At 45.0% G+C, this 15,662-nt stretch overlaps 1 protein-coding gene across 1 annotated transcript in view; it reads left to right on the forward strand.

Moving 5' to 3' along the window:
• Nucleotides 1–1,253: 1,253 nt before the first annotated feature.
• Nucleotides 1,254–15,662, forward strand: part of aspscr1 (ASPSCR1 tether for SLC2A4, UBX domain containing) — a 250,293-nt gene continuing 235,884 nt past the window's right edge. Inside the window, exons 1-3 of the mRNA XM_070857832.1 lie at nucleotides 1,254–1,446; nucleotides 4,617–4,672; nucleotides 10,306–10,420. Coding sequence (XP_070713933.1) covers nucleotides 1,348–1,446; nucleotides 4,617–4,672; nucleotides 10,306–10,420 — 270 coding nt within the window. The 5' untranslated portion in view covers nucleotides 1,254–1,347. The remainder of the gene's footprint in view (nucleotides 1,447–4,616; nucleotides 4,673–10,305; nucleotides 10,421–15,662) is intronic.

The following is a 15,662-nucleotide window of genomic DNA, read 5'->3' on the forward strand; positions in this document are numbered from 1 at the left end:
TCACCTGAGGAAGAGACTGTTTGAAGACCAGGATCTCAAATCTGGCACCAAGCTTATGGTCTACAGGGCTGCAGTGATACCCGCCCTCCTATATGGCTCAGAGATGTGGGCCATATACATAGACACCTCAAAGCGCTGGAGAAGGACCACCAGCGCTGCCTCCGCAAGATCCTGCAAATCCACAGGGAGGATGGACGCATCAACGTCAGTGTTCTCGCGCAGGCCAACATCCCCAGCATTGAAGCACTGACCACACTCAACCAGCTCCATTGGGAGGGCCACATCATCCACATGCCCGACACGAGACTCCCAAAGCAAGCACTCTACTTGGAACTCCTACAGGGCAAGCGAGCCCCAGGTGGGCAGAGGAAATGTTTCAAGGACACCCTCAAAGCCTCCCTGATAAAGTGCAACATCCCCACCGGTACCTGGGAATCCCTGGCCAAAGACCGCCCTCAGTGGAGGAAGAGGATCCGGGAGGGCGCTGAGCACCTCGAGTCTCGTCGGCGAGAGCATGCAGAAAACAAGCACCGGTAGTGGAAGGAGCGTGCGGCAAACCAGACTCCCCACCCACCCCTTCCTTCAACGGCTGTCTGTCCCACCTGTGACAGAGACTGTAATTCCCGTATTGGACTGTACAGTCACCTACGAACTCACTTTTAGAGCGGAAGCAAGTCTTCCTCGATTTCAAGGGACTGCCTATAATGATGATGATGATGCATTAAGTGGCTGTGCTGGGATTAATTCATTGAGTGAACGTGCTGGGATTAATGCATTGAGGTGACTGTGCTGGGATTAATGCATTGATTAGCTGTGCTGGGATTAATGTATTGAGTGACTGTGCTGGGATTAATGCATTGATTAGCTGTGCTGGGATTAATGCATTGAGGTGACTGTGCTGGGATTAATGCATTGATTAGCTGTGCTGGGATTAATGTATTGAGTGACTGTGCTGGGATTAATGCATTGATTAGCTGTGCTGGAGTTGGTTGCATTTTGAGTGACTGTGCTGGGGTTAATGCATTGAGTGACTGCTGGGATTAATGCATTGATTAGCTGTGCTGGAGTTGGTTGCATTTTGAGTGACTGTGCTGGGATTAATGCATTGAGTGGCTGCGCTGGGGTCCGTTGCATTTTGATTGGCTGTTGCTGGACTGCTAGTCACGTTGAGTGGTCACGAAGGCTTGGCTGCGCTGCGCTCGCGGCGCAATTGTCGGCCGGCGGCGTGACCCTGGCAGGCTCGGTGTGGCTGAGCTGCGTGTGCGCGTGCCTGGTGTACTTGGCCTGCTGCGTCTGCGCGAAGCCGCTCGTGCGTTGGAGGGACAAACAAGCGCTGCGTCACTGGCGATGGCGGCGGCGGCGGCCAGGGTGACGGCTGTGACGGTGCTGGCCCCGAATGGCAGGCGGCAGCAGGTGAGAGTGGCGGCCAGCACCCCGCTGCTACAGGTGAGCGATGGCGAGACGGCCCGGGCCTTGTTTTGTGGTGTTGTCCGCCCCCTCGCACACAATTTAAACCCGGCCCCGCCACTCAAGCTCGGCACTGGCCCTCACTCTCACTCTCTCTCACACACACTCACTCACACAGGCTGCAGCATCAGCATTGGAAGCCTTCATCTTGTCACTTAACTTCCCCCTGAGTTATCTCTTTCTTTCATGTAAGAGAAAAAATATATAGTATTTCATTTAAAATAATATATTTTATATATTACATAATGCACACCTTGTTGATAGTGTCAATGGCGTCGAAGGATGAAATGCATTTCTTCCCTCAAATAAAAGATCTTGCATTTATAACCAGCCTTTTTTAAAAAAAAAAATGGCTTGTTCTAATAAAAACATTGCGTCTCAGCCTACATTTACTAGGTTCGCCACCTGTGTTAGAATTGTAACCCTTTCTCTAGTACAAAATTGCAATTTGGCTAAAGCCCCACTTGCCACCTCTCTTTGTATGGTGTACATACTTCAAAGGAACAGCTGGCAGATTTTGAATGGGGCTTCCTTGAGAATTGCTCCAATGTTAAGAGAAATTTACAAACCTAGAAATTTACAGCGCAGAAGGAGGCCATTGCAGCATCTCACTGATGTCTTCAGGTTAGCAGAATTTTGAATACATTTTCCTTGCCAAAGCAACCCTAAAAGAAACAACTACTTTATAGTGCCTTTTATGCCCTCAAAACATCCCAAAGTAATTTATGACCGTTGAAGTTTGTAGGCAAACACAGCAGCCAATTTGCACACAAGGTACCACAAATGTCATGAAAGGATTGACCAGTTCAATCTTTTGGTGATGTTGGTTGAGTAAGGAATGTTGGTTAGCACACTGAGAACTCCCTGCTCTCTCTTGAAAAAGTGTTTGGGATTTTTTTTTAATGCAAATCTGAGCAGTCAGATGGGGCCTTTTGCTCAAAAGAATGCACATTTAACAACGCAGCACTGCTTTAGCACCACACTGAAGAGTCAGTCTGGGTTAGAAACTTGGGAACAGAAGTGGGCCATCCAGCCCCTCGAGCCTGTTCTACCATTCCGTTAGATCGTGGCTGATCGGTATCTTTACTCCATCTACCTGCCTTTGTTCTATAACCCTTAATACCTTTGCCCAACACAAATCTATCACTTAGTTTCGGAATTTCCAATTGACTCTGGGGAAGCGAGTTCAGATTTCCACTCCTCTGAAGAAATGCTTCCTGACATCACCCCTGAATGACCTAGCTCTAATTTTAAGGCTATGCTCCCTTATTTTGGTCCCTCCCACCAGAGGAAATAGTTTCTCTAACCTATCAAAACTTTGTCATCTTAAACACCTCAATTAGATTACCTCTTAATCTTCCAAAATCAGGGGAGTATAATTATGTTCTGTAGCTGAACTTGAACCCACACCTGGCTCAGAGTTGTGTTCTACCACTGACACAAGCTGACACATATTTAAGAACTGAGAACTCAATCCATCACTGCTCTTGTGCCCCAATCCTGCCATTTGCCTCGTTTTAGATTCTACAAATGTTGGAAATGCTATCTGTTGGATATGATTATAAAATGTGGCAGAACCTGCAAATCCCAAATCTGTCATGGGTTCCACCACTGCACATTAGTTGGAGATTGAGAAAATTGTCATTATCTCCTGAGTGATAACTTGATGCCAAGATCGAACTGAAACTATAGAAGGAAATCGGAATAACGTAGACTTGACTTAACTTACAGTTTATAGTATAGAAATTTTCTGGATAGCCCACTCAAACTGGACTGTCTGGTCTAAGTTATCACCCATGAGATAATTACATTTCTCTCAAGCAAGTGCTGCTTAAAGTGTGCAAAAGTCTGTCAATAAGAACAAAATAAAAATCACCAATAATAAACTCTTGTACTGCTATTGTAGTATTGGCTATTTTAAAGCAGCAGTTTTCAAATGTTTCTGTGTGGGGGATATTTGTAAACATAGACGTATTTCTGGGAGAATCCCCTTAACTAACTGAGACAATGCTAGCTTCCTAAAGGAAAATGGTGTTATCATTGCAGAAAGCAGTTGTTTAAGAATGTACAGGAGTAGAAACAGTGGGGGGAAAATTGTGATCAGAGGCCTCCTTCGGGCGAATGCCACAGACCCGAATTTTTTAACGAAATACCTGTTGGACCTGGAGGAAGATAGGATTCTGGTCGGAGGCCTCCATTTACAGTCCATTTTTTTGATTTTTTAATGGGGTTAAGAATAAACTTGCTTTAATGGACAGGGTTTATAATATAAAAATGAGTGATTAAATTTAAATTTTTCTATGTTTTAAAACTCTCACGCTGGTAAAAGTAGGCTGTAGGCCTGCTTTTACCAGGCATAAGCGTTTGAAGGACATTTGCTGCGCAAGAGTTGGGCAAATAATCCAGTCTCCGCCCCGCGGATGTCCTTCCTGCGGGGATGTGTTGGATCTGTCAAAAAAAATTTTGACAGATTGCAATAGCTGATTCTTGGCGTATGCGCATCGCGTGTTGCGAACCGGCATTTGTGAGGCCTCTTGGAGTGCGTGTGCACATCGTATACACCCGGCGAGGCTGCAATTTTCAGCCCAAAATGTTACCAGTCTGTAAATACAATAAAAATATTGATTTATGCCTGGCCCCAGATATTTGATGGCCATATGAAGCCCCTGGAATTTCCTTGTGGACATCCTAAAAGTTGTGATTTGGTTACGGTGAAACAATGTTGGATATTTAGCATCGCCTGTATATATTGACATTAAACCGAGCTTCGATTTGAACCCTTCTCAATGTATCACTAGTCAAGTAAAATAAAAGATGGGGAACATTTCCTGGTTTATTTTCATCTGATTTGGCCACTGAAGAGACTTCTTTTAGAAACATAGAAAATAGGTGCAGGAGTAGGCCATTCGGCCCTTCGAGCCTGCACCACCATTCAATATGATCATGGCTGATCATGCAACTTCAGAACCCCATTCCTGCTTTCTCTCCATACCCCTTCATCCCTTTAGCCGTAAGGGCCACAATAGAAACATAGAAAATAAAAAATAATTTTGTAATTCAGATACTTGTTTTTTTTGTTATGGCCAAACGACCTATTTTTCTAAAGTAAAATGATAGTTATTTGTAATTTATGTTTTTGTATTCATTAGGTTTTAGAAGAGGTGTGTCAAAAACAAAAATTGGATCCTGAGGAATATACTCTCAAGTAAGAATCTTCAAACTAGCGAACTTTTGATAGTATGTGTTTTTATTGGCCTTTTACCTCAATGTTTTTGTTCTTGGCCTTTTATTTCGGAATACAAATGTGCTGGGAAGGACACCACCAAGCTGTTCTCTTTGTACATAGTTATACATTTGTTTTATTATCTCTTGTGTTGAAATGTTTAAACTCTATGTGTGACCTTCCACTGATTAGACTACCCAAGATCAGAAAGTTGTTCCACAACAATCACTGGGATAAATCAACAACTGTGTGGGGAAAATAGTTTGGAGCATCAGTGGCTTGTGGCATCATGCCATCTAATGCAAATTGCCAAACCCATTTAAGGCTGATTTTAAAATTTATTGAGTAACCTTTTCACAATTAATTCACATTCTACAGATAAGTCTCTTTTTACTTAGTGTAAATTACTAGTGGATCCCATGTAATGGTGCTCAGAGTAAGTCACATGTTATGCTGATTTATAATGGGGTGTATTATTCTGCCACTAAGATGGACCTGGCTCAATGCTCTCTCTAAATCTGTAAAGTCTAGGGGCTAGGGGCTAGAAATGCAATTTTTGGTCATCGTATTTTTCCGCCCAAAATATCACTATGACTCCACTATGATTCTGAGGCCTAACATTTGGGAAAAAACGCGCTCAGCATTAAAAATCTGCGTTGCACGAGGATTCGGGGTGCAAACCACGAATTTTCTGCAACTTTTCTCCGAGGCCGATACCGCTGCGAGTTGGGCATAGGGAGGGGGGAAGAAAACAAAACAAAAAAAAATCACAAAACATTCACAAGATCCTTTTCTATTGAATCGCTGCAAAAGAATTAAAAAATAAAACCTTTTAATTTACCTTTTTTTGCAGGTCTTCATACCTACCGCCGTTCCAAGGGCTGCAATGCAGGTTGTTCCCGGACATTTTTGTTCGTCCTATCTATGGGTGCGCTGCGAGCCAAATATCTGGCGAAAGTGCTTTTTCCAGTCTTGCACGCCGGCGGTCCGCTCCCCAGCGGTATTTCAAAACCACCAGCGCAAGACTTGAGGGAATTTCCCGTCACACCGTTTTCTGCCAGAAACGGCGAAATATTGCCCAAAAACCCGGCAGAAGGTTGTGGAATTTCCAACCCTTGTTGCTGTAAATAAGCACGAGCTTGAGATTTAGCTCATTTGCTGTTGGTGAGGGAAGTTTGCAGACTGCCAGGTGCTTGTGAATTTCTGGCTCCAGATCAATCTGCAAACTTCCATATTAACATAAGTTAAATTAATTAACCTCACGTTTGTGCTTATTTACAGCAAAAATAGACTTAAACCCTGTAATTGACCCTCCGTATAATAGAGTATATTTTCAGATTATGAGAGACACTCATCAATTTATGTATATATTAAATATCAAATATATTTTGGAGGCCTTGCATATAACAGTTTCCCCATCATAGGTTGGACTTACTGTGAGCAATGCTACAGAAGATCTGCAAACAATATATTAAAAGTACATCGGTGTGTGCCAACGTTGTATTTGGTTGCAGATGCAAAACAATCTTTAGATACTAGATATCAGCACAAACTAGTTGGGCTGAATGGTTTGCTTCTGTGCTGTATATTCTATGTAATGCAGCTATGATGAGCACATTCTAATCTCAAAGTTTGCTGACCAAAGCACAATTAAATTCTGAATGACTTGAGGCCTTTTTTACTTGTAGCAGTTCGACCTTTTGGCTTTTGACAAGTTTACTACTTTAAAGGTGCTATATAAATACAAGTTGTTTTAGACTCAGACTAGATTAAATACAGAACCACCTTCGTGTTGGAATAATACACTGCATTACTTGGTATACTGCTGTCATCAAACACTATCATCCATGTGAAATTTTGCAGAAGATCTGCTAATATCTTCAGTATAAACATTCATGTGCATGTTTATATTAACTTGTCACAAGCATTTTTACATTATTGCCTGAATCATTCTAGTGTGTACAATTACATAGAATTACAGCAGAAATGGCCATTCAGCCCAACTGGTCTTTGCTGGCATTTATGTCCCACATGAGCCTCCCCTGCCCTCCTTCATCTAGCCCTATCAGCATATCCTGCTATTCCTTTCTCCTTCATGTACTGTACTTATTTAGCTTCCCTTTAAATGCATCAGTGCTATTCGCCTCACCTACTACTTGTGGTCGCAAGTTTCGCATTCTTCCTATTCTTGTCCTGACCAATATTTATCCTTCAATAACAAAACAGGTTATCTGGTCATTCTTCATCATCATCATCATCATCATCATAGGAAGACCCTCGAGTCGAGGATGACTTGCTTCCACGTCAAAAAGTTCACAGGTGTTTCAATGAAGGACCTAATAATAATCCTGGTCCCGAACTACATGTTCAAGCGTGGAAGATGCCTGTGCGTGGATTTTTTTTAACGTGTGGTGGCCGTTGCACACCAGCCACCACACGGGCTTGACAGAGCTAGGTCTTGGTACAGTGGCAAGGATTACCCAAGATGACTGGAGACCAGCTCTGCTGCACGGACCTAGAGTGCACACATATCGCAGTGTGGGCTGGGCCCTTGCTGCCCCTGGGTCCTCTCCTGGGCCCCCATCACATCCCTCTACAGTCTCTTGCCACTCCTTTGCCCCGACCTCGCTGTTTCTTCTGTACCTGCCCACGCTCCAATCACCGACCAGGATCTTGGTGATGTCCCTCTTCACTGCCGTTGCTCTCCTTCTCCAGCACGTGCTGCTCCCTGGAGTGGTACGCCGCCATGATGCTCCTTCCGCTCCCCGGCCTGCTCCGATGGTGCTCGCAGGCCGGGGGCCGCTCAGCCTGCTGGGCCAGGCCACCATTAATTACACTGTCAGCTTGTATACACTTGTGTATATATCTGGTCATTATCACATTGCTGTTTGTGGGAGCTTGCTGTGTGCCTAAATTGGCTGCTGCGTTTCCCACATGACAACAGTGACTACACTTCAAAAGTACTTCATTAGATATAATTGTGAAAAGCGCTATTTAAATCCAAGTCTTTTTCTGAATTCCCTATTAGATTTATTGGTGACTATCTTGTATTTAAAGATCTAAACCTTAAAACTGAATGGGCTTGCGTTTAGGGGGCTCCCAATGCTTTGAATTCAAAATCCTTGCCCTTATTTATAAATTTCTCCTTGGCCATCCTTATCCTACAACCTCCACCATTCCTATTTCCCAATGTGTACTCCTCACACTTCTGATTCTACACTTCTATGCATTCCCCACCCCACCGTTGTTGGTAGAGTTATCAGCCATGAAGAAGTACTCTTCCAGTATCTTTGGGTTTTCTTTATCACCCTTCCCTTGTGTGGAGCACCTTGTGATGTTCCACTATATTAAAGGTGCTAGTTAAATGTAAGTTATACAGGTTGAGCGTCAAAAATCCGGAGTTCCAGAATCCGGATCGGTTGGTGGCAGGGTCGTCCGGAATCCGTAAAACGTTCCGGAATCCGGATCCGCCGAGCCTGCTGACCTCGGGGGCCCTGGCGCTGTCCGACCTCGGGGCCTCTTCACCGGCCCGCCCGAACACTTCCACGGCGGCGGGGCCCACCCAATGACCTCCTGGACGGGGCCGGTGACCCGAACAGCTCCTTGGGAGAGCAGCCCCCCCCATACCTTCTGACGTTCCTAAATCCGGAAAAACCCGAACCTGGGCTCGGTTGTTTCCGGATTTCAGACATCAGAAACATTCCAAAGTCCGGAAAAACATGAAAACCGGCTCGGCCTCGGTTCCGAGGTTACCGGATTCGGAACGCTCAACTGAAATGCCCATTGAAGACCAGGTCTTCGCAGGCTGAATTTGAGATAATAACAGATTTAGCAGTGTCGTGTCATTCATGCTTTCAAGGGAAGGTGCAGCACGGGCCAATAGCGAAGTCGTGAGGCTCACAATGCGTACTATGAATTCCATGTCGAGAGAGGTCCTGTGGGAAGGAGGAAGGGAGGAGGGACAGTAGGAGTACGTTTCAGTTTGTGTGCATGTATTGGCACATGCGGCAGAGTTTGGTCTCTAGTCGTCTTGGATCGCTTTGCCACTGGACCAAGGCCTTGCTCCGTCAAGCCCGTGTGGTGGCTGATGTGCAACGGCCACCCCACGTTAAAAGAATTCACGCACAGGCATCTTCCACCATTTAAAATGAGTTCATCAGTTTTAGTGTGAAAGCAAGTCATCCTCGAGAGGCTGCCTATGATGATCATGCTTTCAACTATTTTGTATAGCTTATAAGCTTCATTTTGGCCCAAAAGGTTTAAAGAAAATAAATACTTGATAATACAATAACATGTTTTTTCTGGTTTTACAAGTATTGATTGCAGATTGATGAAATCCCTCTTACAAATTGATGTGGTTTACTGTGTGAACATTTTCACTAACCATTATCTTTTTTGATGTGGATAAAACCATGTAAAGGGGCATTGTGTAAGTTTAACTAGTTCTGACATGCAGAGGCAGCAAAAGCGTCTCTCCAATTTGTGCATCTCTGGTAAATGTACAACAAGGTTTCTGTGGATCAAATTGTCTTTTGAAAAACAGGCAATCCTCATTAATGTTTTAACGGCTATTGTGACATTTTTGCACCAGAAGGAGTGCCTCCTGTTTATGGTTTATCCAGCAGAGTTTGTTGGAGGAGGGTCGTCTTTTCTGATGTAGCGTTTTACCGGAGGAACAAAGCAAAACTTGGTTGATGACTTTACAGTGACAACAATCTGATGGATGTCTTAATAGGCCATCGATGTGGCTTTAATGTTGGCAAACCTCATCTGTGTGGAGCCATACCTGATCAGCAGAGCCTTCCCACTGTCATAAAATGTCTCTGTATAAACAATGACAGATAGGACAAGACCCTCTGGTCCATCCAGCTTGTCCCACACAATTGTGATACCCTGTATCTTGTACATCACAATAGATACACTCCCCACCCCACCAGAAACCATGCACATCCCTCTCTGCTAGTGGCTACCTAGGAGCTCTTCACCCTTTGCTCAAAGCAGCTCTGTAGAATTGTATAAAGGAATGAGGGAGAATACTTTCTCCTTCCACCATTATCATTGTAACATTCCTGTAGAGAAGGAAATCTGCCGTCCTTACCCAATCTGGCCTCTATGTTCTTATGTGACTCGAAACCCACAGCGATGTGGCTGACTCTTAACTGTCCTCTGAATGGCCTAGCAAGCCACTGTATTCGAGAAGGCGGCTCACCACCATCTTCTCGAGGGCAATTCGGGATGGGCAATAAATGCAGGCTTTGCCAGCGACGCTCGCATCCTGTGAATGAATTTTAAAAAAATATTCCCCTTTTAGATGGATCAAAGTGGTTGCCTTAAATTGCAGTTGGCTGTACAGTCTCATACCCCTGAAGCCACTTCTTTGATATATTACTTGCTATAAAAGGTTCTTCCAAATATTTAATTGAAAAGTTAAGATACTAGTAAATAATGACCGCTTGTAGATTCTTAGGATAAATTTTTCATTCCGTACAACCAAGACAATAAAGTGAAATAAGAATCTGAGAAATATTCTCCTGAATTATTTAGAGTTTAGAAGGATTGAAAGTTATGTATTGATGTGTACCAAAAGTAGAATATTAATGGTTGGTTGTTTGTAGGTTCCAGAGAACCGTTTTGGATTTGTCACAGCAGTGGCGATTTGCCAATGTCCCCAACAATGCCAAATTGGAGATGGTTGTAGCTGCAAGGCAGCGTGTTGGAACAGAGAGCAAGGTAGGTTTGCAGGTCAATTTGCTAATGTTTTTCAATTCAATGACAAAAATTCACGGTCAGACTTTAATCAGTATGTCGCATTTAAATTGCAAATCGCTATAATTAGGTTCCTTCCTCGTTAAGCTTTTGAAATATTTGCTGTTGGTCTGTAGCACTGTTTGTTGATATTAAAGTGTTACTTTAGATGCTGCATGTGGAATAGGCATGACTCGTTCATCTTTATAGATTTAGTGGGAGAAACTCGCATTGTTTGCGCCTCCCGGTGGTGCCTCCAACGCTGTGCAAAGGATTTCTCGCCTGTGGTGGGGTGGGTGGGGGGGGGGGAGTGGTGGGGTGGGGGTGGGTGTGGGGTGGGGTGGGTCAGCGTGCGCAATGATCTGTTTTTGCCCCACGCCGGAAATTGGGCAGTGCCCCGTGAGGCTGCTGCTGCGAGTGATGTCAGCGCCAACCTCGCGGGTCGCAAACTGGTCCCCACTCCTTTCGTGGGGCAAAAAGTAAAGGGGAGGTGCACGGCCTTCCATTGTATATTTCGAGGGGTCCGTGCCACGATGGTGCAGCCCGGCACTCTGCTTCTGTGCTGGGCTGCAGCCACGGCACCCCGCATCCCCGGTGGCGTGGTGGATGTCCATTGTCCCACTGCAGAGTTCGCAGCCTGCCCGCCCCTTTAATGGAAGGAGAGGGCCATGTGCTTGCACCAGCGCTATGCGGAGATACCGTGTAGCGCTGGAAAATTTGTGCGCTTACTGCCTTGGTCCTGCCCCCGAGAGGAGGTGGGGCGCCCGACATTTCGCTCCACTTCCTCTTGGGGGTGGTATCCCCAATTTTGCGGTCGGGTGGGATTTCCTTGCTGGGTGCAGAAAGTCCCACCTCGGTTACCGCCCCTAAATGGGGAGATACTAAAATTTCAACCACTTAATTTTTGCATTGAGTGGATAATTAAAAAAATTCTTCCGTGAATTTTTGCATTCATCAAGGTGTGAGCAGTGTTCGTACCAGTGAATGGAGGACTTTTTCATACAACCCATGTTCGAAACAAATGGTCAGATATAGCATGGTTTGATGCAAAGTGAAGCTCAACATTGTCTGCCCCAACAATGTGTAAAATACCAGTGTGTCTGACCCCAGCCAATCTTGTGCCAGTTAGTGCCAAATGACTTAATTGCAATGCCTTTTTTGTCTCTTTAGCATTTGTAGCAGCTAAAATATTACAAAGGTCAATTTTAGTAGCTTATGTATGAATATAACTCAAGTATTTTTTATACAGTAAAACACTTCTAGAGCAATAGAGAAAGAGAGACTTGCATTTATGTAGTGCCTATTGAAGTTCTATTGAAGTATAGTCACTGTTGTAATGTTGGAAACACAGCAGCCAATCTGCACACAGCAAGTTCCCACAAATAGAAATGTGATAGTGACCAAATGATCTGTTTTAGTGATGTTGATTGAGGGATAAATATTGGCCAGAACATCGGGTAGAACTCCCCAGCTCCTCTTCGAAATAATACGATGGAATCTTTTATGTCCATCTGAGAGGGTAGACAGGACTTCGGTTTAATGTCTCATCCAAAAGACGGCACTTTCGACAGTGCAGCACTCCATCAATACTGCTCTGGAGTGTCGGTCTCAATTTTTGTGCTCAAGTCTCGAGAGTGGTACTTGAACCCACAACTTTCTGACTCAGGTGAGCGTGCTACCCACTGAGCTAAGGCTGACAAGCTGCTACCATACATAGAGCTTATACTATTGTATTATTTTCACCACAAGGAATATGCCAATCTTTCCTTTTTTCTGTAATACTGGTTAGAATAATATATGGGCATGCACGGACTGTCAGGAAAGGGTGTGTTAGTCTCTGAATACATGAGGCATAAACCAAAGTAATCTAGAGTGCAGAGCCATTTTCTTCTGGAGAAGTTTTAGGTTATATATGAAATGCTATGGATGCCTTTGAGATGAAAGGGAGCATTTCTGAATCACTAAAAAATTAATAGACTGAGTGTCTTGAGTTTTAAAGTTTGTTTCGATTCCCTCAGATGGAGCAGTTGCCTAATCATCATTTGAACACGAGTAAATTTTAGTCACTTGCATTGTAAGCTGTAAATGAATCTTGCCCTTGTATTTATGAATGATGTATTAAGCTATTCAACTCTGTCACTTGGTGGAAAGAGGGTAGTAATACTGGTTGTGATGCCAGTTCTCAGCCATTCAACCCATCAACCCTGTTCCATTTACCTTGATACCCTTACCCAACAAAAATCTATCTATTTCAATCTTGGAAATTTCAATTGACCCAGCACCCACAGCCTTTTGGATGAAGAGAGTTCCAGATTTCCATTTCCCTTTGTGTGGGGAAAAAAATGTTTCCTGATTTCACTCCTAAATGACCTAGCTGTAATTTTAAGAATATGCCTTCTGGATTCCCCCACCAGAGAACATAACATAAGAACATAAGAAACAGGAGCAGGAGTAGACCATTGGCCCCTCGAACCTGCTCTGCCATTCAATAAGATCATGGCTGATCTGATCTTGGGCTCAGCTCCACTTCCCTGCCCGCTATAGATCAAGTGTTGCATTTTTGTAGCAAGGAACTAGGGAGAAGTCGGGGCGGGAACTTGGTGTGTGAGGACACCAAGGTAGAACTTTTTTGCTTCCATTATTTGGCATCGTCCAATGAAGACTGATTACGTAGTGCCATCAGAATGATCATATCTTGGCCACAAGGATGGACCTGTCAAAGTAAAGACCTCTCACACCTGCAAGATTAAAGCAGTATTGCTGTATAAATGTGATGTGGTTACTCTGGCCCCAAGTTTCGGCATGATTTGCTCCTGATTTTTAGGAGCAACTGGTGTATGAACGGAGTATCTTAGAAATCGGAATTCTCGCCATTTAGTTTGCTCCAGTTCTAGTCAGTTAGAACAGTTTCACTTTGGAACAGAATTTTTTTTTCAAAAGGGGGCGTGTCTGGCCACTTACGCCTGTTTTCAAAGTTTCGTCAGTGAAAACTTACTCCAAACTAACTCAGAATGGAGTAAGTGAAGATTTTTGTATGCTCGAAAAAACCTTGTCTACACTTTAGAAAATCAGGTGTAGGTTACAAATCAGGCGTAGGGAATGGGGGGGGGGGGGGGTTTAAAAGGAAGTTTACAAACATTAAACACTTTAGTTTTACAAATAAAGAGCCATCATCAATAATAAATGATAAAAAATCAATAAATCAACCAATAAATCAATCAAAAAAATGAATAAATAAAACATTTTCTACTTACCGACTGCAGCACCGGGAGCCCTCCAACAGCGAGCTGGGATTTTCCCCCCCCCCCCCCCCCCCCCCAGTGTGTCTCTGTCAGTGTCTCTAAGTCTGTCTGTCTGTGTGTGTCTCTCATTCTCTGTCTGTCAGTGTATGTGTTTCTGACAGCGAGAGGAGGGGGGGTAGAGAAAGGGGGGGGGAGGAGAAGGAGAAGGGGAAAGGAGATGTGGGGGGGGGGAAGGGGGAGGGAGGCTGAACGGGCCGGGCCCGAGACTTCGGGCAGGGCCCATCCCCAGCACCAGATTTACGGGTAAGTGGCGTCGGGTCGGGGGGAGCGTGGGTCGGGGGGGGTGGTGGGAGGGAGGGAGGTCGGTTCGGGTCGGGGGAGAGGGAGGTCCAGTCGGGTGGGGGGGGGAAGCGGGAGTCTGGTCTGGTCCGGTCCGGAGGCGGCGGGGGGGGGAGGGGGGGGGAAGTGGAGAGAGAAGCGGGAGTGGGGTCGGGTCTGGTCCGGGGGGGGGGAAAAGCGGGAGTAGGGTCGGGTCGGGTCTGGTCCGGGGGGGGGGGGGGAGCGGGAGTCGAGTCGGGTCGGGAGGAAGCAGGAGCTGGGCATGGGAGGAGCCTTATTCACGCAGCCCCAGTGAGGCTATTCGGCCAGGGTTAGGGGCTGCGTGCTTCGGCCCCTCCCACACAGTTTTGGGCGCCTGGAGCTACTGCACATGCACGCCCACTGTAGCGCGCATGTGCAGAGGTCCCGGCACTGTTTTCAGCGCAGGGACCTGGCTCCGCCCCCTACAGCTCCTGTTGCGCTGCGCCGAGCTGCAAACGACCTGCAGGGAGCTGGAGAATCTGGAAGTTTTTTTTAGGCGCACTTTGTGGCGCGAAAAACGGGCGTCCAGGTCGGGACTGCGCCGTTCTAGGTGCGGCTCGAAACTTGGGCCCTCTATGTCCACAAGGCACCTACGAACCAAATGGAATTTGTGTGTATTTTGATGAGTTCTTGCCCACTGGCTTACAACTGTGAATGTCTACCAATTGTTGTTTACAGATCGATTTTCTAAGCACAAAAGCAAAACACTATGGATGCTGGAAATCTGGAAAAAAAAAACAGAAAATGCTGGAAATACTCAGCAGGGCAGACGGCATCAATGGAGAGAGAAACTGAGTTATTGTTTCAGGTCGATGACCTTTCATTGACCTTGAAAAGTTAACTGATTTTCTAAGTACATTTGGGCTGTAGGCTATGAAGAGTTTTATGACAATTCACGTAAAAATCCAGTGCTCCACATACATTGAAGTAATGGAATTGCCTTTCCAACTCAAACTTGGGAGGAGGATTAAAAAGAAGGAATAATTATCTACAGTTGCATTGCAAAGTAAGAAATTAGCTTAGGCAGAAATCTTGGGTGAAGCCTGCAAACTGCATGTGTCATATCAAACGGGCTGGTAAATGGCCTGAAGTTTAGCTGATGATGTAAGCTGAAAGCAGATCTCGTACAAATATGGTTTTCCAGAACTAGAACTTGTTTGCAAGAATGAACGGTTCAAAGGGAGGACAGTCAGGCAAGTTTGTAAAGAATGAGGTTTTGTTGCCGTGGAGGGACTAGAGAGAAATGATGGGGATTTAATTTTCACAGCCTTTTTTATAAAGTGAAAAATGACCACAAAAGAACTAGATGAAAGGAAAATTGTGGTTGCCACCACATCAATACTAGTGGAGGGATGCTAGATGTTGGACATGCTCCAAGACCAGATGAATCCCACAGCTCTTGAGTTGCAGTACTCAGTGACACACCCCAGAACACATTTTTGTTTCACGTATGGGACCAAAAAGATGATTGCCTCCATTGGATGGAGATTGTGAAGGTACTGTTTTGCTGTGTTCATGGTCCCTTCTTGCAAAATAACTTTCCAGGAATGGAAAAACAGTTTGGGGTAGGGGGAGCAAGAGGACATTGTCCAAATCGAGTAACTTTCTACAGAGTTTAACAGTTA

Source organism: Pristiophorus japonicus, chromosome 16 (assembly GCF_044704955.1).
Source record: "Pristiophorus japonicus isolate sPriJap1 chromosome 16, sPriJap1.hap1, whole genome shotgun sequence".
Classification (NCBI taxonomy): Eukaryota; Metazoa; Chordata; class Chondrichthyes; family Pristiophoridae; genus Pristiophorus; species Pristiophorus japonicus.